The sequence below is a fragment of the Halichoerus grypus genome, chromosome 6 (assembly GCF_964656455.1).
Source record: "Halichoerus grypus chromosome 6, mHalGry1.hap1.1, whole genome shotgun sequence".
Lineage (NCBI taxonomy): Eukaryota > Metazoa > Chordata > Mammalia > Carnivora > Phocidae > Halichoerus > Halichoerus grypus.
Window position 1 is genome coordinate 128116100 of NC_135717.1, and position 25483 is coordinate 128141582.

At 40.7% G+C, this 25483-nt stretch overlaps 1 protein-coding gene and 1 long non-coding RNA gene across 7 annotated transcripts in view; one reads left to right on the top strand and one right to left on the bottom strand.

Annotated features, from left to right (window-relative positions):
• The window catches only part of LOC118524713 (uncharacterized), a 127110-nt gene that overhangs the window by 60036 nt on the left and 41591 nt on the right, over positions 1–25483 (top strand). The gene's annotated exons all lie outside the window — the stretch shown is intronic.
• C6H12orf56 (chromosome 6 C12orf56 homolog) overlaps positions 1–25483 on the bottom strand; it is a 96212-nt gene that overhangs the window by 31959 nt on the left and 38770 nt on the right. For 3 of the 4 annotated variants that reach the window (XM_078076220.1, XM_078076219.1, XM_078076221.1), the window contains 3 exons: positions 17063–17135; positions 4818–5226; positions 180–253 (listed from right to left, as the gene is read on the bottom strand). In XM_078076220.1, coding sequence (XP_077932346.1) covers positions 180–253; positions 4818–5226; positions 17063–17135 — 556 coding nt within the window. The remainder of the gene's footprint in view (positions 1–179; positions 254–4817; positions 5227–17062; positions 17136–25483) is intronic. The other variant, XM_078076222.1, reaches the window with a different exon arrangement.

The following is a 25483-nucleotide window of genomic DNA, read 5'->3' on the forward strand; positions in this document are numbered from 1 at the left end:
GTTCTTGTAAGACCTATGAGAGGTGATGTCCAGTGGGTAATTATGTTTGCAGACCTAAAATTCAAGGCAAAGAGTTGAAGTAGAGGTATAAATGTGATGGGCAGCAACACGTGGAGTTAGGAGAGGCAAAGAGGAGAGAACAGTCCCCCATGCAGCTCTGGCATATCATCACTCCTTACCTATATGGCTTTTGACTTCCAATAGCAGGACTGAGCTCACTAACATATAGGGGATCTTGTAAAAGAGTAGCTTTCTAAAAGAGGAAAAAAAGTGGGAATAGTTAGAATTTCTGTTTACTGAAAATCAATTTCTCCTGCTTTTAGTCAATATCATATATCTATTCCTTAATTCCTGCTATAGTACATGATTTGATTATGTAAATAATACCACAGGGCATTGTTTTTCCTTATATAGTTTTTAAAAAGTTTTAAACATGACATTTGCTCATTATAAAGTAAAATTATCTATCAAAATCAAACAGTACAAAAATGCATAAACTAAAAGATAAAAGTCTCTCCCTCCCCATCCCATCCCACTAGTCAAAGTGCCTTACTATACCCCTGAAACCAATATAATACTGTATGTTAATTATACTGGAATCAAAAATAACAATAACAACAAAGTACCTTACTATATTATTATCAGTATGGTTTATATCCTTTTAGGCATATAAAACATATTATTTATAACATACATCTATAATATATACATATTAGATGATATTTTTATAATATATATTTAATACTAGCTAAATTACATCACATATATTAATCTGGGACTTTTTTTCCCACTTAATATATGGTGGACAGTTTTCCATGTCTGTGTATACAGGTTTACTTCTATCGTTTTAATGATTACATAGTATTCCATAGTATAGATTATATAATAGTTTTGTTAACTATTCCCCTATCAATAGGGTTATTTTTCCCTTAAATCTTTAGTGTTGCCATTTTCCATTCATTCTGGGTCCCCCCAAAAAAATGGGCCGGTGTTCAGCAAGTTCTCTAAAGAATCTTTTATTTTATGCTGAGGCCTAACAGGTCAGAAAGAATTTCTGAAATGTTGCTGATTTACAACTCCAGACGAATTTACCCCTGTCTTATTCTTAATATCAGAGCAGGATGATGGGTGGGTGGGCAGGGGGGAAATATGTGCTTTTTCTCACCACTTTTGTTTTTTACAATCTGTTTGTTTTTTTCAGTAGGTTCCATGCCCAACGTGGAGCCCAGCCCAGGGCTTGAACTCATGATCCTGAGATCAAGACCCGAGCTGAGATCAAGAGTTGGATGTTTAACCAATTGAGCCACACAGGCACTCCTATTTTTGTTTTTTAAAGTAAGCTCTACACCCAGCATGGGGCTCAACCTCATGACCCCAAGATCAAGAGTTGCATGCTCTACCAGCTGAACCAGCCAGATGCCCCTGTTCTTACTACTTCTGTCATTGTTTTAAGTTAAAAAAAAAAAAAAAAAGACAGCTTCTCTCTAAATGTTTATATTTACTGGGGTGCCTGGGTGGCACAGTCAATTAAGCATCTGACTCTTGCTCTCAGCTCAGGTCTCTTTTTTTTTTTTTTTAAGATTTCATTTATTTATTTAATAGAGAGAGACACAGCGAGAGAAGGAACACAAGCAGGGGGAGTGGGAGAGGGAGAAGCAGGCTTCCTGCTGAGCGGGGAGCCCGATGCGGGACTCCATCCCAGGACCCTGGGACCATGACCTGAGCGGAAGGCAGATGCTTAACGACTGAGCCACCCAGGCGCCCCTCACCTCAGGTCTTGATGTCAGGGTTGTGAGGTCAAGCCCCAAGTGAGCCTACTTAAAAAAAAAAAAAAATGTTTATGTTTACTTTAAATCTAGAATTTTTTTTTTTAAGATTTTATTTTATTTATTTGACAGAGAGAACATGAAAGAGGGAACATAAGCAGAGGGAGTGGGAGAGAGAGAAGCAGGCTTCCCGCTGAGCGGGGAGCCCGATGCGGGGCTCGATCCCAGGACCCTGGGATCATGACCAGAGCCGAAGGCAGACGCTTAATGACTGAGCCACCCAGGCACCCCTTAAATCTAGAATTTTAATTTGGGGATACTCCTTAGTTACTTAGCTTTCTAGCACCTATCTTCACAACATATGAAGGGCAAAGAATTGCCATATATTGTTTTTGTAGAATTTGAGATGCTTAAAGAACTCAGATGTAATTATTGTTGATGAAAGTTACAGATAAAATGGGTTACTGAATGAGACTCAGCTCTTTGGAAATCCTTAAAATCAGAATGAGTGCTAATTTCTCACTGGATGGTTTAGGTTTACCTGAAAATATAGAGAGTTAAAATGTCCATTCTTTTTTCCCGGTAGCATTTCCCTATCTCAACATGAATGAGCATTCTGGATCTCAAAGCAGAAGAGATCAGTTAGCCAAGATAAGTCTGACTGATTTAGGAGATGATTTTTTTTTTTAATTTCCTAAAACTTATGAAGGCATCACCAAGAATAACCAAAGTGATCAACATGATGAAAGAATTAAACAGTGTCACAAAAGTCACAACTTTTTACATGTTTATATTGAATTAATATCTTATTCTTACTAGAATGAAGGCTAACTTGATTCATCATTTATGTATGAAATATTTGCTTACCCATTTTCCATCTTTCAAGGGATAGAACATTATTATTTTTTAAGGGGGGGAGGGGCAGAGGAAGAGGGAGAGAGAGAATCTTAAGCAGACGCCACGCCCAGTGCAGAGCCCGAGGCGGAGCTCAATCTCACAACGCTGAGATCATGACCTGAGCCAAAATCAAGAGTCGGACACTTAACCAACTGAGCCACCAAGGCGCCCAGAACATTATTTTTTAATGATAGTATCTACCAACTCAAAGATAACCCCCTTCCACCCACATTTATTTCAGTGGAAAAAATCAGACTACCTAGGTTCAAATCTCAGCTCCATGCAAGTTGTGCAACCTTGCATATATCATTTAATTTCTCAGTGCTTTAATTTCCTCATCTATGAAATGAGAATAACAGTCCTACCTCCTGGGGTTGTTTTGCAGATTAAATGAGTTAATATACAGAAAGCATCAAAGCAGATCCTACCTATTAATAACAATACATGTCAGTTATTGTTATTGCTTTTATTATCAGAAGGGCTATGAGTTTGCCGATCTGACTTGCCCCAACCATGCCTCTGCTGCAGAGTTAAAAAGTAGTAAGTACTACACTTGTCATGATGAGCACTGGGTGTTGTATGTAAGGGATAAACCACTGAATTCTACTCCAGAAACCAATACTGCACTGTATGTTAAATACCTAAAATTTAAATTTAAAAAAATAATAATTTTTTAAAAATGAAAATAAATGTTATAATTAATCTATTTGATTCACTATCATTACACCAATAAACCTCAACCATCTTATTAAAAATAGTAATAATAATAAAATAAGTAAAAAATTAAAAGTAGGACTAAAACCGGGAGTTAGTCAAGTCAGGGAAACATAAACAGTCATTTTGAAATATTTAGATAGATTAAGTTTTGGGTTTCCTATTAGAACATATGTGGCCTCCTTTTAATAGACCAGGGTTTCCCCTCTAATTATTACTTGTTTACATTTTTAATTTGGAAAACACTGTTTAAAAATTTAGGAGTGCCTGGCTGGCTCAGTTGTTGGAGCATGGGACTCTTGATCTCAGGGTTGTATATTCGAGCCCCACGTTGGGTGTAGAGATTACTTAAAAATAAATAAAATCTTTAAAAAAAAATAAAAATAAAATAAAAATTTAAGGAGAAATTTTGAACATTAGACATTTAATTTAAACATTAACCATTCTGAACTGTGTATGAGAAACAACTGAAGAGTTGCCTTGAAATCTTTCAGTTTTAGCCATTTATAAAACCTCCTGCTTCCCTAGCTTCTTCTGAATGGAGCCTTTCATATTTCTTTAATATTATTGTGTTGGAAGATCACTAATAAAAATTAGGTATCATTGAAGATAATTGAAAAGGATCATATTATTCAGTTAATAAATTACTTATTTTAAAACTGATCCTGGTATAATAAAAAGATTCCCTAAATGAAAGTTCTGACTCTGCCCTTAAACCCACTATATACTCTTAAGTCACCTAAAATATTCACTTTCATCATTTATAAAATAAGGTGCTTAGACTAGGTAATCCCTATAAAATTACCTGCTCCTGTAACAGTGAATCCCATTAACCTACTTTCAATAGTGCAGCTAAGAAATAGAGACATATTGACAGTGTTGAACTTTATGTGAGCTCTGTGCTCTGAAAGAAATAGCTAAGAAATCACCCCAGCCAACAGAAAAAGACCACCCTGCTCACAAATATTCCAAGATAAGACCTTCTCCCTCCTTCTCCAGCATTCCCGGGAGACTTCCTTATTTACCCACCTCTGTAGAACCCCTGGTCGATCTCCTTTTCTTTAAGACACTCCTCATTAATGAGCATTTTCCTTAGCCTGAATAATATGAAATCCTTAATTGTCCAGTGTGTTTGTCTTTCATATTATTAAATTCCAAGGCTAAATTTCCAAAATGGAAATTTGGGGAAGCAGGAAAAGCATGTTTGCTTTAAGAAATACTCCAGCCAGGGGCTCCTGGCGGGGGGCACAGTTGGTTAAGAGGCCACTCTTGGTTTCAGCTCAGGTCGTGATCATGCGGATGGGCTCCCCGCTCAGTGGGGAGCCTGCTTCAGGATTCTCTCTCCTCTGCCCCCCACCTTGCTCACACTCTCTCTCTCTAAAATAAATAAATCTTTTTAAAAAATCACTCCAGCCAAAGTTAACTAATGAGAGCACTTACTATAATATAATTGTTCCATGAACTTTTTAAGTGCAGAAATATTGATGACGTTGTGGAAATAATGTACAAATGAAGTTCCGATGCCTTTTTCTCTAGGTTTGGGTTGTTCTGTAAAGGGGAGGCCAGGGAGGAACTTCCTAAGTAAAACTCATTTCCGTTCCCATTGCACTTGAAAGGGATTTCACTTAGAGAACCTTTGTGATCTGGAAGTCCCTTGGGTTCTTTTGTGTTGGTTGTGCAAGATGGCACACCGACAACCTTTGCAGTGGTTGACGTGGACTGACATCTCCTCCTGGAGGGGGTCGGTAAGGGTCGAAAGGCACTTTGGCCATGAAGAGACAGCTTCTTGAGGTCTGAAGGAGGACAGAAGCTTGAGTCCTTGGATGGTGTGCTGCTCTCCTGGCGGTACCTGTCAGGTAGGAGTTAGTGTTAAACATAATATTCAGAATTTAACAGTGAGGAACAAGGAGAATCCGGTGGCCCAGTTGCAGCAATTCAAGACTCTGAAAGTAAATAAATGTTTTCAAATAAAAAGAATTCTTATTAAGAGAAGGGAGTGATTTAATCTCACTTGCTTACCCACTGACCTAGTGGAGGTATTGTATAACATCCATTCATTATCTATACAGTATTATGAACTGTGTTGAGTTCCAACTCTCAGCTCCTTCCACCCCCAATGTTGCAGGTGCATGTGCGCGCACACACACACACACACACACACACACACCTATAAAGTGGTCACCTCAGTTTGCTCATTCAAGTTCCCTCCCTCTTAAACAGCCACCCCTTGCCAAACCCTCAGGCTTAAGGATATGCACACTGGCATTGTGGTCCCGGAGTGTGATCTGGAAAGGAAAGTTTAAGAGCACCCCCTCCTTCCTGCACGCTTCTTGCCCTGTGGATGGGCACGTGGCATGGCCAGATTTTAAACACACAACTGAACAAATTACTATATAACCCACAACCCCTAAATGCTGCTCAGTAATTATCTTACCTTACCCTATTTTTTCGTAGGATTCTAGCATTATGTAACAGTATTATCCAAGTGTCTAAGAATATAAGATGCTCACACTAAGGATTTTCAGGTAAATGAATATGTCCAGCTCAGAAATGGAAGATATATATACTGCAATCCTCTTTTTAAAGAGATAATTTTTCTTTATTCCTTCAGGTAATATAATTCTAAAATTTTCTCTATGGAAATTGAAGAGCGTTAAATAACCAGTATGTAGATTGTGCTACATAATGTTATAAAATTATGTTAAAATGTTCATTTTAGGCACAATCTATGTTTCATATAAAAGCTCAGCAAAATGGTTTTAGGTAGTTACAGAAAATCTCACTTGAAGTGACAGTTATTCATTTATATGGAAAATCTATTATTTTGGAGAGATAAAAAGGATTTCTAAAAAGGATTACCTTTTTGGCAGCATAAATGAAAATACCATGGAAATTATAGCTTCAACAGATAAGCAAGCCAACTCATAAAACTAAACTGTATTCTTCATTTGAAATTCAGTTAATACCCATCTTTACTAGTCTGATTAAAAAGTAGTTTGTTGGGGCGCCTGGGTGGCTCAGTCGTTAAGCGTCTGCCTTCAGCTCAGGTCATGATCCCAGGGTCCTGGGATCGAGCCTCGCGTCGGGCTCCCTGCTCCGCGGGAAGCCTGCTTCTCTCTCTCCCACTCCCCCTGCTTGTGTTCCCTCTCTCGCTGTCTCTCTCTGTCAAATAAATAAATAAAATCTTAAAAAAAAAAAAAAAAAGTAGTTTGTTACTAAGCAAGAGTTCTAGAGTCTTGAATTTGCACACATGTCAGCTTCATATTTATAGAACTAAGTTGCTAAAAGTCAAGTTTTTCTAATGAGCTGACTGTGTATCTCTAGGGAGAGCCCAGCCACATTAGAGGAAGAGATGAGAGAATAGGAAAGAGAATTCCAAAATCAGAAGTATGCACAAATCACTTTTTCTTCCTTTTTCCCTCTGCATCAAAGACAGATAAACTCCTTGAGACTGAAAATTGTTGGGTCACAGTCCAAAAAGCAACAGGCAAAATGGAACAGCTTCACAAAAACCTATTAGGCTCAAGTTCAGCTAAGAATAAGAAGTCCACAGGGGCACATGGGTGGCTCAGTCGTTAAGCATCTGCCTTCGGCTCAGGTCATGATCCCAGGGTCCTGGGATCGAGCCCTGCGTTGGGCTCCCTGCTCCGCGGGAAGTCTGCTTCTCCCTCTCCCACTTCCCCTTCTTGTGTTCCCTCTCTCGCTGTGTCTCTCTCTCAAATAAATAAATAAAATCTTAAAAAAAAAAAGAATAAGAAGTACACAAATACTAGCATATTGATACTCTATCAAGAAATGAAGAAAAATGGTAAATTAGAAAAAATGGGTATTTGATTTAAGAAATTCTTAAAAAGGATAAGAAAGAAGTTAAATGAATATGAAATGGAGAGTTTAGTTTTCACAGAGAGCTAGAAACCTATCACATTGAAATAGATGTCAGATTAATATGCTAAAAATAAGAAACAAGAAGAACAATAGAGAACAATGATTCTTCTATAAGAAGTCCTATAGACCTAGATCTCAAGATCCAGAATTTGAGCTCTCTTGAATAAAAAATTCCCCCATGAAGAGGCACCTGAGCGGCTCATTTGGTTAAGCATCTGCCTTCAGCTCAGGTCATGATCCCGGGGTCTCTGGATTGAGTCCTACATCCAACTTCTTGCTCAGCGGGGAACCTACTTCTCACTCTCCCTCTGCCTGCCGTTCCCCTGCTTGAGGTCTCTCTCTCTCTCTCTGTCAAATAAATAAATAAAATCTTAAAAAAAAAATTCCCCCATGAAGATTCTTCTAAAGTAGAACTGGGAAATATAAGCAACTCTGTATTCAAAGTTAGAAAAAAAAGGGGTGCCTGGGTGGCTCAGTTAGTTGAGCATCCGACTCTTGATTTCAGCTCAGGTCAGGATCTCAGGGTCATGGGATCCAGTCCCATGTAGGGCTCCGTGCTCAGCGTAGAGTCTGCTTTGGATTCTCTCTCTCCCTCTGCCCCTCCCCCCACTTGTGCATGCATGCTCTCTCTCTCTCTCAAATAAATTAATTAATTAAAAAAAAAAACACACACACACAGAAAAAAGTTCTCAGATATCTAAGCATAACTGAGAGGCTAGCAGAGACCAGTACCCAACTCTTCATGGGCATATGACCCAGAGTCACATAACATAATATTCAAAATATCCCAGATGCAATCCAAAATTACTTGACATTTGAAGAGCCAGGAAACTCTCCATATCTTATGAAGAAAAAGACAATGAACAGATATCAACTGAGATGACCAAGATGTTGGAATTTTCAGACAAAGACTTTAAGGCAACCATTATAACCAGGCTCTGATAAATAAGAGTGAGCCCCTTTGACACAAAGGGAAAGATAGAAAGTATCAACAGGGAAACAGAAGATATAAAAAGGGGGGCACCTGACTGGCTTAGTCAGCAGAGCATGCAATTCTTGATCTCAGGGTTGTGAGTTCAAGCCCTGCTTTGGGTGTGGAGCATACTTAAAAATAAATAAAATGAAAAATAAAAAACAAATTCCAATTTAGAAGATATAAAAAGGGACCACATGGAGCTTTTAGGAGGAAATACACACTACAATAACCAGAAACTTAAAAATTCACTGAATGGGCTCAGTAAACAGTATAGAAATGACAAGAAAGAGTCATTGAATTTGAAGATAGATGAACAGATGTTATCTGATCTGAACAACATAGAGAGTAAAGATTGAAGAAAAACATGAACAGAATTTCAAAGGACTGTATGACAATATGAAAGGTCTTAATATTCATATCTCCAGAGTCCCAGAAAGAAAGGAGGAAAAGCATGGTGCAGAAAAAATATTTGAAGGAGTCATGGCCAAAACTCTCCAAATTTGGCAAAACACATAAACTTACAGATTCAAGAAACTCAGTGAATCCCCAAAAGATAAACTCAAAGAATTCCTAACCAGACACATAATCAACCTGCTGAAAATAATAAAGGAAATTCAGGGATACTAAGAACTGAATGACAGTATATGTAAAAATACATGTGACTCAGCTAAAGTATATCTTACAGAAAAATCTATAGCTGTTTTTAACTCTGAATCCTGCTTAAATGCTATGGAGAATTTTTTTTAAATCAGGCAGTCAACTGCCGTATGCATTCTGTTCAAGATTTTTACTTGCATTCAGAGGGAGAGATGGGTTGAAGTACACTTACTCCATCTTGACCAGAGTCAAAACCTTAATTAATTTTATTACAGCAAAATTAAAATTCTGTTCAGTAAAAGATACCACACAGACAAAGCTAATAAATAGCTGACAAAATGGGAGGAGATATTTTTAATGTCTAAAACCAACAAGCAGATTCATAGATAGAATGAACAAAGCAGTTCTCCTGAGTATCAAGCCCATGGAAATTTTCAGACAGGTCCATGAAGGGGGAAAAGGAGGAGGGAAGAGGAAGAGAGTGATACGGGAGAAGAACAAATATTGGTTCTACCCCAAAGCTCAATAGATGTATTTTTATATTTTTATAAATATATAACTGAGCAAAGAATACTAATAATGATAAACTGTGAGCAAATTATGTGCACAAGAATATATCTATGTCATGTTTTCAGGGCCAGTTTTGAGAATGACGAAGATTATTATAAAAATAGTTTTTAGAGGCCTTGAATCCTTTCTCTTGAGTTTCTAAACGTTCTGGGTCCATGTGCTTACCCATATAGTATATTTACATAAACACAGGACTGCTCCTCTAAGAGAACTACAGCAACCTATTGTGCGAGAAATTCTTAGAAAATTAATATTAAAAAAAGAAAGTTAATATAGATGGTACCTTGTGCCAAATTATTGCACAACAGCACTTTTATTTTTTAAATGCAGTAGTGTTATTAGTGAGAGTAGAAAAGAGGAAAATTATTCCATCCCAAGGCTTGATGAGGGATTCTGAGGATGCTGAATAAATTATTGCTCAGTGGCTGACTTACTGATAATCAGCAATAACAAAGGGTTTTAATAAGGACTAAGTGCCACACAGAGTTTAAGCACTTTACATGTGCATGACCGAGCCCCACATATCACCCTTCTGAGAAAGGAGCTGTCATGAGCTCCATTCTACCCCTGAGCAGTGAAGCCTAGGAAGGCTAAAGATCCCAAAGCAGTCAGGATTCAGTCAGCCAGTGTGGCTGCAGAGCTCCATGCTTATGTACTACGTGGAGAGAAATAGCACAGTTCCCCTCTTCTATTTCCTATCAAGCAGTGCTGCTCCTTAGAGAATAATATAAGGTTCACATTCTTCTGGTTTCCCCCTCCTTCTGGTTTCCTAATGGTGTACAATTAAGCGCAGCACATTCTCATTCCACTAGGATTGTCAGCTCTACTTCCATTTATTAAACAGATCAGTTTCTCCAAAAGCTCATCCTTCTACTATGCACTATGGTTAGAAAATCCACTTTTAAATTTTCACTAGCCAGATATCGGTAGGGGCTACATATAGATGTAAACTCAGATCAGAATCCACCCTGGTGGGTATGGGCCTGACAGACCTGGACTGAGGCCGAAGCATTGTCACTATTTCTTTTCCTCATGGATGATTCAAGGTGAACTCAAATTGATGTAAATCTTCCTCTGTGCCGACACTGTAAAAGTGTTCTATTGATCTTAGCCTTCCTCTCTGTTTCTTTCCACTCGTAAGCAATAGGCAGTCTTTTTTCCCTCCTGCAGCTTTAGGGAACTCTTAAGTAGGTCACAATACGCTATTTCTACTTGAAATATCTACTTGGGTTTTCTCCTGTAAAATGCGTATGAGAACCTGGAACCATCCACTGATGAAGAGCTACACTAAAGATAGAGAAACCTAAATACTGAATCTCATTATCAGAGATCACTAGTCTGTTTTCCATCCCTCAGGTGTTAAAAGACTGGTTGTTTACTATTACCCTGAAAAGTAATCATACTTATGTAAGTCTGATGTCCCAGGATAACTGCATCCTTCTTATGACCTGCAGCTTCTCATAATTAGGCCTAAAACTTTACAGCTCAGAGGTGTGTCAAAGCTCTGTACATGATACCATTCTTTAGTCCTCTAATTACTGCTTTCTATCCTAGCCTGCCTTTTGTTTACGCTTTTGACTCATGTGTTTAATTATGGAGATGATAGTGTTAGAAAACGACTGGATGGAGAGTAGACCTAGCTCCCCCTGACCCCCCCGATTTGGAAACTACTCCTTCCCTCCACACATGGAACACACAGAAGCTGCTGTGTTTTTAAAGTCTCTGACCTCTTGGCTGGGGTGGATATTTTTCATCAGTGAGTCATTTAGTCAAGCTAGGGCATCAGAGACCTTCCCGGGATTTTTAAATTTGATGCAAGAAAGTGCATGAGTTAGCCTTTGTCTGGTGGTGGGAGTTGTAATGTGAATTTAAGACAGGTGGTTGCCCCGTGAAAGACATGGTATTCAGTGAGAAAAAATGAGGCTGATCTACCAACATCAGAGGATACAAAGTCCTATGTCCATTCAAGTCCCCAGTTCCAGCTATGCCTCGGTGTCAACTTCATTCTTACCATTCCTGCATTCTAGTATTTGGCTTCTATCCTTTGCTGATTTCACCCACTATTACACATCTAAAACTGAATACAGAGCCCAGTAATTAAAGTGTGCCAGATTAAGCAGGTAGGTAAGTAGATCTACATCTGTGTCTGTATTTAGGTCTATTTCTATATATATATCTGTTGAATGAGTGCTGAATTACCTGAGTGGCCCCAGTTATTCCAATAAATTCCCCTTTTAACCTAAGTTGGATATCTGCTACTTCTAACAGAGTTCTGACCTTCACGATAACCTAAAATGACTACTACAAACATTAATTAGAAACCTCTTCTTTGTTTCTAAATTGGAAGAAAACAAGGAGAGTATCAGAGTGGTCTAGAAAACCTGGGACATTAATATGGCAAAATGTGAAATGAAGAATATTGAGTCTGAGAGCATGTGGATGGCTGTTAGTGGTATTGCCTTCCCTCGCCACTTCTAGTTTCGAAGGCCATGTTGGCAGTTTTACTTAGTGTCCTGCAACAACAGAGAGACCCCTCCTCCGGGAACAAAGAAGATGCAGCACTTAGGGCAACAATGGAAGTGCATCAACTCCTTTAAAACATGCTTTATTATTTCATGGATTTAGATCAAATCATGCTTCCCCAAGCCTATATAATACAGGCCAGGCTAGGTTGTAAAGAACATGATTAATCATTCAACAAATACGAAGCAGCTACGATGTGCCAGGCACTAGGCCAAGCACTAGAAATATATCCGTGTGCAAGAATATCTAGGTCCCGGGGCACCTGGGTGGCTCAGTTGGTTAAGCATCTGCCTTCGGCTCAGGTCATGATCTCAGGGTCCTAGGATCGAGCCCCACATCAGGCTCTCTGCTCAGCAGGAAGCCTGCTTCTCCCTCTCCTACGCCCCCCGCTTGTGTTCCCTCTCTCCCTGTCTCTCTCTCTGTGTCAAATAAATTAAAAAAAAAAAAAAAAAGAATATCTAGGTCCCTGCCCTCATGAGGCTTACATTCTAGTGGGAACACAGACAATAAGCTATAGATATGTAATAACTATATGTTCTGTTTATGATGGTGCTATGACATAAACAGAGTACTCTGATAAAAACCTGTGTGCGTCTGTTAGAGGGTCATATACTTCAGACAGATCAGGCAAGACCTGTTTGAGATGTGGACATTCAAGCTAAGACCTGAAGGACGAGAAAGAGTGAGCCATGTGAAAAGCAGTGTGAAGAGGAGAAAGGAAGTGAAAAGGCCCAGAGGTGGGAAAAGCTTGAGGTGCGCTAGCCCATGTGGTGAGCAAGGGGGGAAGTGACTTGAGATGCAGCTGGAGACAGAAACAAAGGCCAGGTCTTGCAGGGCTGTCTAGATGTGTAAAAAGTTTTATTTTCTGGGCAATGGGATACTACTGAAAGGTTTTAAGCAAAAAAAAAAGGGGGGGGGTCATTTGGAAAAGTCACTTTGGCTTTAAGGTGAATAATGGATTCAGACAGGGGTGGAGAGGCAGGGTGTTAGCTTGTTTGTGCTGCTGTCAAAGCAGTCTGACCACAGACTGGGTGGCTTATAAAAACAGAAAATGTATTCCTCGCAGTTCTGGAGGCTGTAAAGTCTAAGATCAGGGTGCTAGTGTGGTTGCCTTATGATGAGGACCCTCTTCCTGGTTCCTGGCCAGTTCCTTCCTGCTGTGCCTTTTCACGGTGGAAGGGGCTAGTGAGCTCTTTGGAACCTCTTCTCTAAGAGCACTAATCTCATTCATGAGGCCTCCACCCTCAAGATTAAAGCACCACCCAAAGGCTCACCTCCCATTACCGTCACCTTTGGGAGTTCGGATTTCAGCATGGGAATTTGGGAGGAGCACAAACATTCCAACCACAGCAGATACCAAGAGTGAAGACGGGGGGAGCAGTGAGAGGTGTTGCAAACCCAGGTGAGAGATGACAGTTGCTTGCACTGGAGGATTGACAGTGAAAACAGAGAGCAGTTGATGGATTGTAGATATATTATGGTTGTAGAACTCAGGAATCTCAATAATCCAGGAGTCAATTGACTACTTAGCCCAGGATTTCCTGAACCTTGGTAGCTAGCTAACATTATCATCTAGGGAGCTACCAAAAACAGACTGTTGAGTCCCAGACCTAAAGCTTAGGATTCAGTAGTCTGGGGTGAAGTCCAGAAGTCTGAACTTTCCATGAACCCTTGAGAGATTCTGGCATGAGGCCAGACTTGAAAAAAACATGGATCTGTGCTCTTATTCCAGGTGACCTTTATTCCCAAACCCTGCTTTGGGCTGTCTCCTCACATGGCCCAGCCAGCACACGTTGAGAGTGTGTACTCATCTCAAAGCAGGCACGACTCTTTAAAAAGCAGCAATGAGCATCCCAGATTTTGGCTTCCTGACAGGCAGGTTCAAGCCCCGTAGCCAATCTAACCTCCAACAGCAGGAGAGCTTAGGGAAATGAGCTCTGCTGTTGAAAGGACTCTCTAACCTTGTTTGGGATATTTAACTTTGTTGAGAAAGGTTTCTAAAAATGTGTGGTTTTTATCTTCTTGTAAAAGGCAGAATAGTAGTCATATGTGTAGGCAGAGTTGGGGTCCTTCTGAGCTTCACAGGGTCTTCATTACTGTAGTCTGGGAGGGGGGCGGGCTTTGCTGCCCCTCATTCCCTAAGATCTTCTATAGTTTCCCACCCTCAGCAAGCCTCCAAAAATAAATACATAGACCACATAAAACAGTTTATGCCTACCAAAGGAAAAAGAGTTTCCTAACCACACCCCCCCTTTTGCTGCCCTCTTTTATGGAATCTCTTTTATGAAAATTCTGGAACTGGCTCCAGGAAGGATTTGAAACCAATCCCAATTCCCTTCCATATATACTAGTGTAAAGATTAAAATTCTACTAGTTTTTGTTTGTTTTTTTCTGTTTCAGGCCAGGATGAAGCAATAGGGACTAGATATGCCCTCTCACCTGAAAAAAAAACAAAGCCTGGGAAAACCCAAACAGCTTTTAAAAAAAAAAAAAACCCAAAACAGCTTTTAAGACACTGGACATCAGGCAATGTAAGCCGGTCATCTCAGAGAGGTGGGAAACAAACAAGGTGAGACCTAGCAACTGCCCCAGCTTACTGCCTTGAAAAAGTTTCCAGGCCATAGTGCAGGGAGGGAGGGAAAGATGTTAATAATGGTGAAGCTTTCATGGGTGTACACATAGGACAAAATGTATCAAACTGTACACTTATTGCAGTTTACTGTGTGTCAGTTTCACCTCAACAGAACAAAATTCTACTAAGAGCTTCTTTCCTTGAGCTTCTGGCTTGGATGCCTATTAAAATGGAAATCCCACTGAAGCGGGAACCATTTCAAATTTGTATGATTACATTATCACACTGTGGTGTCCCTAAAAACCCAAGCACAGACTTTCATAGGGAGAGCAAGGATACTACTAGGAAAGGTGAGAGAGAGGATTGCGGAGAGAAGGGAGAAAGGGCATGGGCTGGGGAAATGCAAAGAAACTTGTGTTGACAGATGGAATTAGCAGGGATGGTTCCCGTGGAAATGTGTGCTGGTGGGTTTTTTTGTTGCCACAATAAATGAGGAGCATTACAGGCATGTAGTGGACACAGGCATGTAGTGGACAAGAGCCAGGGACACTCAGGTCCCACAATGGGCAGGAGTTCTGTATGACAACAAGTGGTCCCACAGAGAATGCCAATAGCACCCTACTGAGAAACCCTGACGGAGGGAATTCAGCGGTGCAGGCTGAGGGTCCCTCCCCAACTCCCAACATTACAAAGGGGTCTTCCGAGTGCTTTCTGAGCTATGGTTTGCACTGCAAACCACAACACTTACTGCTCAATCCTGTTTTAGCCAGTTAAGTTTTCCTGATGTTACAGCTTCAAGTATAATCAGAACCTCCAAAGCCTTGAGAACACTGACAGGAACAGAGAGATCTTTTTTTTTTTTTAATTTTTTAGGTTTTTTAAAACTTTTTTAAAAAGATTTTATTTGGGGCGCCTGGGTGGCTCAGTTGGTTAAGCATCTGCCTTCAGCTCAGGTCATGATCCCAGGGTCCTGGGATCGAGCCCCGCATCGGGCTCCCTGCTTGGCGGGCAGCCTGCTTCTCCCTCTGCCTCTGCTGCTCCCCCTGCTTGTTCTCCCTCTCTCTCTCGCAAAAATAAATAAAATCTTTAAAAAAACTAAAAAATAAATAAAAAGATTTTATTTATTTGACACACAGAGAGAGAGAGAGAGTGCTGTCCTCTCTGTGGGGCTTGAATTCATGACCCCAAGATCAAGAGTTGCATGTTCTACTGACTGAGCCAGCGAGGAACCCCAGGAAACTCCTTTTTATTACACCCAGACTTCTGTCCTGCCTACCAGACTGAAATGTTAACTGCTAGATGAACCCCACCAGCTGAGGCCTACTAGTACCTCAAGCTTAACCTGTCTAAACCAGTCCTGGGTTTGCATCCCTCCTGCCATCCTTATTTCTCTGAAAGGCATCACCTTGCAGTAACCCCAGCTTGAAACCACAGTGGTTTCTCTCCCATCTCTCTCCTGTTCCATTGCCAGTCTTGCAGATTTTGCTTCTGAAATATCTCTTCCACCCATCCTTTTTTCTTTATTCCCTTTACCACTAGACCAATTCAGATTCTCATTACTTCCCACCAATCTGTGGTTTCTCCTTGCTTCCATCCATTTGAAGCACACTGATTATTTATCAATAGTTTCCTCACAACCTACGAAATGACATATAAAGTCTTTACCTGGACTTTTAAGACCCTCTCAAGTATGGGCCCAGTTTTACTTTCTAACCTTATACCTGGTATTGTTCTATTTTTATTTATTTTATTTTATTTTATTTTATTTTATTTTATTTTATTTTATTTTATTTTATTTTATTTTATTTTATTTTTATGTAAGCTCAATGCCCAGCATGGGCTTGGACTCACAACCCTGAGATCCAGAGCTGCATGCTTTACAGACTGAGCCAGCCAGGCGCCCCCCTGTTCTATTTTTAAATCGCCGTGGACTGCTTCCCTTTCCTAATACACATTCCATTTTTCCCCTGCCTCATAGTTTTTATTATCCCTTCCAGCTGCAATATCTCCATCTCCATGTACACTATTTTTTCATCAGTTGCCATTCTGACATCTTGACTTCCCCCCAAAACTGAATACGACCTTTCCCCTCTTTAAATCTCTTTGGCAATTTGCTCAAACTCACTGATGACACTTAGCATGTGTACTCTGTATTATCTGTGTTTGTGCAAATGTCACATACTCTAGTTAGAATCAGCTTCTGAAGGACAGGAACTATGCCTTACTCACCTTTCTGTTTCTTACAGGGCCTAACATAGTGCCCTACACAGAACAAGAACTCAATAAATGTTTTTTTAATTTAACTTTAGTCAATTATTTATTTATATTGTGGAATCTATACCTTCCATTGATATGAGAAATATTATACTTTACTATTTAAACTAACTGGATTTGAATTTAGAAGAAAGTTCTCCCAAAATATCTTCTTCATTATAATATATAGGAAATAAACAAAACTCAGTCCAAAGCCATTAGTAGAGAAAAAGCATTAAAATGAGCAAAATGAAGTATAAAATAAGTTTTGGTCAGCAAGTTAAAAACATACTCCAAACAAAATCTCACCTGAGAGAGGATTCATTCAAATTTCTGGGCTCTTTGCCTCTCCAAAACACAGAGCCATTAATCTCTTTTTTGGCTAAAAAAAAGGAAAAAGAAAAGAAGTCATTTGCTAATTCATTACATAATTTGATTGAGATTGTGAAGAAATTATAGTTACATGTACTGATTTGATGACTGTTCATAAATCCTCACAAAAACTTGCAAATCCTGGGGCATCTGGGTGGCTCAGCTGATTAAGCGTCAAACTCTTGATTTCAGCTCAGGTCATGATCTCAGGGTGGTAAGATCAAGCCCCACATCAGGTCTGCACTGGGTGTGGAGACTGCTTAAGATTCTCTCTCTCTCCCATGGGGGTGCCTGGGTGGCTCAGTCGTTAAGCGTCTGCCTTCGGCTCAGGTCATGGTCCCAGGGTCCTGGGATTGAGCCTCTCATCAGGCTCCCTGCTTGGCAGGAAGCCTGCTTCTCCCTCTCCCACTCCCCCTGCTTGTGTTCCCTCTCTCACTGTGTCTCTGTCAAATACAGAAATAAAATCTTAAAAAAAAAAAAAAACATTCTTTCTCTCCCTCTCCCTTTGCCCCTCTTCCACCTCCCTCGAAAAAACAAAACAAAACAAAAAACCTTGCAAGTCCCAAATTATAAACTGGGCAGCATGATGTAACAAAAGGAATTTTGGCTTTGATGTTAAAACATGTGCTTAACTTCAGACTCTTGTAAAAAGTTACTTTATAAGAGTTTACCAGTTACTTTATCACTCTGGACTCAGTATCTTAATTTATAAAAATGATGAAAATTCTGTGAATGAAAATAAGATAATGTGTTTAAAAAGGACTCATGTGGTGCCTGGCAGAGTAGTTATACACTATACATTAGTTTAATTTAAAGTAAAAACCAAAGAGCCAATCATAACATCAAGAACACTGTCGTGTCCTCCCAATTATATGTGTATTTTATTTGGAGGGACAAATAATAATAGTATCTAATAAATATTCTGAACAAGAACCAAATTTACATTTCCATAAGCTACTGCAAGAGGTCAGTACTATCCTCACATTCTAAGCTCCGGTGGAAACTCAGTGTTCCCTGTCAAACCACCTCCCCATCCCTGCAGAAGGGTTGGAGTCAGGGATGCACAAGCCAAACCAAGAGCCAGGGAGGGAAAGAAAGAAAGCCCTGCTCCCACAGAGAATTCCTTCTGGGGATTTCCCTGGCTCTGTCAGCCTCTTCCTTTCTTGACTTGCTTGCTTCCCTTTCCTTCTCCCACTCTTTTTTCAGTTTGTTTTTCTGAAAAATTTTCTTTTAAGGTAAAATTTACGCAAAATGAAATGAAAATCTTAAGTGTGCTTTCACTGTTTGACCCCATTCCTTTTGAACTGCTCTGCAAAATCCTCTTTCTCTCCTGTGGGTCTGAGAGGAGCCCAAAGCACCTCCATGCTTAGAAGAAAGAACCCTTTTACCTCAGAGAGCCAAAGGTGATGCTGGAGGGGGTCTATAAAAAGATAGCTGGAGGCTGCAGGCTGTTCTGGCTGGCTCTGGTCTAGACAGAAGAGGTCAACACAGCCCCCTTGAAGTCCAGCATAGTTCATCAGATTTGGAGATCACCTGGGGATTTGAGGCCAAAAGCCTGATAAGTGGGAAACTGAGGGGCGCTTGGCTAGCTCAGTGGGTAGAGCATATGACTTTGATCTCAGGAGCATGAGTTTGAGCCCCACGTTGGGTGTAGAGATTACTTAAAAATAAAATCCTAAAAAAAAAAAAAAAAAAAAGAAGGGAAACTGCAGCTGCAGGAGGTGACTACTGGAAGGACCAAGCTGTAGGTCAATTGTCCTTTTGTCTTCCCAGCACCTTCCCTTTTTTGAGGAACTGACCTCTTCTACAGTATGGGTGCCCCATCTTTACAAAAAAAAAAGACTGCTCTTTCCAATGAAATTAATGATGAATCAGCTCTAGTGCCCCTCACTTGCATGAGTTCCTTCCAAAGTCTTAGGAGAGGCCTTAACAATGTGTGCGCATGCTCAAATGTTTTTATCAAATACGTAAAGGGAAGACATTTCAGCCACAATCATTCAAGACCACAGGCTCTTCCCACTTCAGTTTTCCTTCTGTCTCACTTCCTCTCTTGGGAGTATCCAAAGACACTTTATGTCTGTGATTTCTTCTGCCTGTATTTTCTTGGGAGTGCTGCCCTCATTATGATGTGGGAAACAAAGGCAAAAGCAAAAATTAAATTTCCTTACTACTTACAGCCCATTGACAAGTCCTTGAAACAGGTAGAATGACATTCCTCTAGGGACTCAGCTGCCTCAATGTTAATACTTTGCTAAGGGCAAAAGACAATCTTAGCCTGACCCCCCCCAACCCCCCACCTCCACCCCCCGCCAGGATCCTGTAAGTCTTCTTTAACATATAAAAATTCCTTTGGAGGGGTGCCTGGGTGGCTCAGTTGTTAAGCGTCTGCCTTCGGCTCAAGGTCATGATCCCAGGGTCCTGGGACTGAGCCCTGCATCGGGCTCCCTGCTCAGCGGGAAGCCTGCTTCTCCCTCTCCCATTCCCCCTGCTTGTGTTCCCTCTCTCGCTGTCTCTATCTGTCAAAAAAATAAATAAATAAAAATCTTAAAAAAAAAATTGCTTTGGAAACTTCCTTTATCTCTACCCTCCAAGATATATGTCAGCAGTCATCCTCCAAGCATATGGCCCACTGATACACATCTGAAGGGTCTCATGACTAAGGTTTGACTAGACAGAAATAAATGAGCTTTTCCCAACAATAGCTAGCCCCCTCAAGTTCCTGGAAACCTTGTTTCCAAAATTCCTTAGAGACTTACGCTATCCCTAACCCCCTCCCAACTTGAAAGTATATAATCAGTCACCCATCACAACCCCAGTGCAATTCGTTCTGCCCACAGGTCCTGTCCCCATGCTTTAATAAAACCAGCTTTTTGCACTGAAGATATTTCAGGAATTCTTTCTTGACCATTTGCTCTGAATCCCAACATTTCCACATCAATTGTATTTGGTCTCTTGAGTCTTTATCTTAAAGAAGACTCTGCAAATTGTATGAGTTTTCGGTCCCCACAAAATCTGGATCCACCCCTATCCTAGCCCTAGCTGATGGGGTGGGCTCTGATCCAAGGTGGGCTTGGACATCTGGACATGAAAGGCAGAGCTGGGAGTCTTTGAAACTGGCCATATGGAGAAGAAGGTCCCTCACAGGCTGTTCAGGCCCAGGAACAGGCCCAAGGGTTTCTGGTCTTCCATTAGTGGATTTCTTCTGTTCCCCTCTTGACTCCCTAAGAGACTTCAAAATCCTTCAATAAATCTCTTTGGCATTAAGTTAGGCAGAATGAGTTTTTCCTATTTGCAAGTGAACAACCTCTACTCATTACGTAAGTTTAAGACCCCAGTCATCATAGACCCTTCTAATAGTAGGCATCTCACACATGTGGGTACCAAATGTGATACCAATAATGCCTTTGATCGTTGCTAGAATTAAGTAGAACATATGAGCACTGGTGGCACAGAGGTCAGCAGGTTTGAGCCTCTTGCCTCAGGACCACACATTACAGACTGTCTGGGAGGTGAACCACAGGGTCCTGGGGATACAGCCACACCTCAGCCAGGGAACAAGCATTTTGGAGGACAGCTGGAAAGGAATGGAGCACAGCACTGTGGGCATGCTGGAAGGGGGGAAGAAATCACTGAATCTTTTCTTTTTCTTTCTTTTTTTTTATTTTTTATTGTTAAGATTTTATTTATTTATTTGACAGAGAGAGACATAGCGACAGAGGGAACACAAGCAGAGGGAGTGGGAGAGGGAGAAGCAGGCTTCCCACGGAGCAGGGAGCCTGATGTGGGGCTCGATCCCAGGACCCTGGGATCATGACCTGAGCCGAAGGCAGACACTTAACGACTGAGCCACCCAGGCACCCCTCTTTTTTTTTTTTTTTTAAGATTTTATTTATTTATTTGACAGAGACACAGTGAGAGAGGGAACACAAGCAGAGGGACTGGGAGAGGGAGAAGCAGGCTTCCCACAGAGCAGGGAGCCCGATGCGGGGCTCGATCCCAGGACCCTGGGATCATGACCTGAGCTGAAGGCAGACGCTTAACAACTGAGCCACCCAGGTGCCCCCACTGAGTCTTTTCTATTAGGAAGCTGGTATTACCTGAACAATCAACCTAAGCTGTCCCTTAAACCTGATTTCATGCAAGTTCACTAACCAGCCTTGAACTTTCTGTTTTTTGTGTGAGGTCATTAAAAGGTTATGACAAAAAACAACTTTGGGTTCAATGTCCCTGCCCTCTCTATGTTAGCTTTAAATTTCATTTGTAACAACGGTGTGGAGAATCTTAGGATCATCTGTGCTCTCCACTGAGAAATGAAGTACAGCTTGATCTCTGCTTCTACGTCAGATGGAAGGGCTGGTCTCCTAGATGCCAGTGGCCGGAGTCTGACAGGTGTAAAACCATACTGACAAGAGAGCCTAAATACAGATAACAGGTGACAGAGTTTTCTGCTAATATGTTCTCTAGTGTGCACACAGCAGTTCACAGTCTTCTTCAGTAGCTTAGATATGAAGTCCTTCCATAATTTAGCGCAATGGATGCCTGATGATATGTTCAGTAGTGCTGGTCAGCTGAGGAACATTTTTAGAAAGGACACTACCAAAAAAATGCAGTGCTTTCTTAACTGCAAGAGGTCCGATTATATTTGTCAAAACCCTATTCCTATGGGGAAGACTGCCAAGCCTAAGTAAAAATTATCCACTAAACCTGAGAGACTCATCAGTCCCTTGTTTTAGTTTTCTCCCACCTCAATGATTTTAGAAAATATATAGGTTTTAGATAAAATAAAATAAAATCTTATATTTATATAAAGCCTGGTTCAGTGTATGTGTCATCAAATTATGAGGTTTCATTCTGGTTTGAGGATTAGTCTACTTCATGTTATGCCAGTGTTTCAGAAGATACCACCAAAGTCATTAAAGTCTTTCCCATGCATCTAGAGCTGCAGTGACTGATTCTATAGCTACTAGGCACCCATGGCTATTAAAATTAACATTAAATTAAAATTCAGGTAGTAGCACTAGTCACATCTCAAGTGCTCAGTGGTCACAGGTGGCTGTTGGCTACTGTATTAGACATAATTAGACTACAGACAAAACAGCTCCATCATTGCAGAAAGTTCTACTGGATAGTGCTGTTCAAGAATGTACTTGAAAGTAAGGGGCTAATAACTCAATTCATTCTAGAGCTTTAGTGGATAATACAGTTCACCACGGTTGCTCTTCTCCTGTCAGCATTGTTCATTTAGAGTTTAATAACCATCCCCTTTCATCTAAACATAAAAAGTACAATTTAAAGTGCTACCTCTGACCCATATATAAGGACACATGTATACTCTAGAGAAAAGCCTCTTTTCTATATATCTCCAGAAAAGTAGGGCTTAATTAGGAAGCCTGTTGAAAACGTGATGATGAAACTAAGTATTTTTACTGCAAATGATTTGCACTTTTGAGCTTCCTTTGTTAAGATAATCCAGTTGGTTTGAGTGTGAGCTTCTTTGCCACATGACACAAATATTCCCTAGGCTTTCACCCAAGAGGTTTGGAGTAAGTTCTAATAATTATCTTTATTTAAATGCTGAGCAGTTAATGTGTGCTACTTCTGTAGGCATGATATCATCAGTATTAACATTAAAGCCTCTAGTAATGACTGTTGTTAAGTAGATGGTCAGACAGGTTTGAGCCTCTCTCTTGCTTCAGGTCTGCATATTCCAGACTGTCTAGGAGGTGAACCCACATGGTCCCGGGTATACGGCAACACCGAACTCAGGGAACTAGCAGCTTGGTGGAGAACAGGAGCCAGAGCATAGGACTGTTGGCATTCTAGAAATGTTTTTTATTCTCTAATGTGTGCTATGTATGACAGTGGCAGTTTGGGGTTTTCAAAACTCCCTGCACAAAAGTGTCGGATGGAACCTTCAGAGATGAAAGTGAAGAAGGGCGAGTGGGGGAGAGGTACAATTCTATGAATAGCCATGTGTGTGAACACAAGATAAGTTCTTTTAAGTCTTCACTGCTTTTAACATCATTTGCAAAGTTTCTAGGATTTAAATTTCATAAAACTTCTGCCTGTAATTAGCTTCTTTAACGTGTGTTTTTATCTTCTTATACATGTTGGGAGAAAAAAAAAAAAAGCCAAGAATAATTATGCTTGTGGACAAGGATAAATATGCATTTAAGGCAACCAAAGCCAGTTAGGTACCCTAATTAGGGTGACAAGAGACCTGGTGAGCAACCAGGGATTTAATAAGTCTAATTACAACTTCTACAAACAGTTGCCATGCCATAGAGCATCAGTGTGGAAAGGTGCTTGTCTCTGAGAGTGTACAAACACAGGATAGTTTTCTCACACTTTGTAGTTATTCAGTACTCCAAGAGCTCTGAGTCTGACTTGGAGGGAAGTCTAGTGCGGCGTGAATTGACTGGTGTGGGCTGGCTAGAGGCCAGAAGTGCAAGGGCCTATCCAGGAGCCCTGTTAGGACTTCCTTCTGCCCTTCTTCTATGCTAAGGATGCGATCTTAACAGCTGACTACTATCCTGCTATGCGCCCCGTCTTGCCCACATTATTTCATGTAACACAATAATCCTGTGAAGGTAGCAATAGAGACAAGGAAACTGAGGCTCACAAAGGTTGTGACTTGTAGACAGTCACAAAGCTGGGAAAGGTGGGAGCCAGGATTCAAATGTCAGCTTAGCTAGTCCAAAGCCCATGCTCTTTTTCTCTGCTTTTTACCACCTCCCAATTATACGGATTGATACCTTAAAGGGCTCCTTTAGATACATACACATTTCATATACATATATAAAAGAAGGCCTTGAAATAAACAGTGTAATGCTGAACTACATATTCTTTTATTTTTTTAAAGATTTTACTATTTTATTTATTTGACAGAGAGAGAGAACGTGAAAGAGGGAACACAAGCAGGGGGAGTGGGAGAGGGAGAAGCAGGCTTCCCACGGAGCAGGGAGCCCAATGTGGGGCTCCATCCCAGGACCCTGGGATCATGACCTGAGCTGAAGGCAGACGCTTAACGACTGAGCCACCCAGGTGCCTCTGAACTACATATTCTATTTTTATCTATTTGTCCTTGGGTTTTTAAAACTTATCCACCAGAAACGTGTAAAGTCCAAAATGTAAAACATAAAAGCAAGGAAGCTCTGGTTGAGCTGGGTAAGTACCAGGAACCCTGACTCTTCATCCTCCCCTTTTCTCCCCACCCCATTGTGGATTTTCTGGATCTCCTTGTGCACAATGGGAAAGGAAAATCATCTGCATCAGGTGCTGAACTCCCTAAAAACAAAATTAAAGATGGCTTTTCATCTTTTTATCTAGGTGTGAATCATAATTCTTGGGTGAACAGGTTCCCAACAAATATTTTTGAATGAAGAATGAATGCTGTTAATAATCGTAATAAACCATAATTATCAGGGTAGGACCTTGTGGCTTCCCTTGCTGTGGGAGCCCAAGATTCACAGAGATGACTATTGGGAGTTTTCCTAAAGCCGGGTTCACAGTCTTTCTGGTTATCCCCTGTACTTCTTGATCAGGTTTTTCATTAAAATATGTGGTTGTTAATAAGGTTATTAAAATTAAACAAGAACTGACCAGGGGCGCCTGGGTGGCTCAGTCGGTTCAGTGTTTGCTTTTGGCTCAGGTCATGTTTGCTTTTGGCTCAGGTCATGATCCCAGGGTCCTGGGATCGAGTCCCACATCGGGCTCCCTGCTCAGTGGGGAGTCTACTTGTCCCTCTGCCTGCCACTCCCCCTGCTTGTGCTCAATCTCTCTCTCTCTCTGACAAATAAATTTTTAAAAAAATCTTAAAAAAAAAAAACTGGGGCGCCTGGGTGGCTCAGTCGTTAGGCGTCTACCTTCGGCTCAGGTCATGATCCTGGAGTCCCAGGATCGAGTCCCGCATCGGGCTCCCTGCTCAGCAGGGAGTCTGCTTCTTCCTCTGACCCTCCTCCCTCTCATGCTCTCTCTCTATCATTCTCTCTCAATAAATAAATAAAAATCTTTAAAAATAAATAAATAAAATCTTAAAAAAAAACCTGACCAAATGGAATCCAGATTCTAACTTATTCTTTTTTTATTTTATTTGTTTTAAGATTTTATTTATTTATTTGACAGAGACACAGCGAGAGCAGGAAGACAAGCAGGGGGAGTGGGAGAGGGAGAAGCAGGCTTCCCGCCGAGCAAGGAGCCTGATCCTGGGATCATGACCTGAGCCGAAGGCAGATGCTTAACCAACTGAGCCAACCAGGCACCCCTAACTTATTCTTTTTTTAAAACCAATATTTAGTGAACACACTTCTTTCTCTCTCTTCATTTCTTTCCCCTCCATTTTCCCTCCCTTTCTTCCTT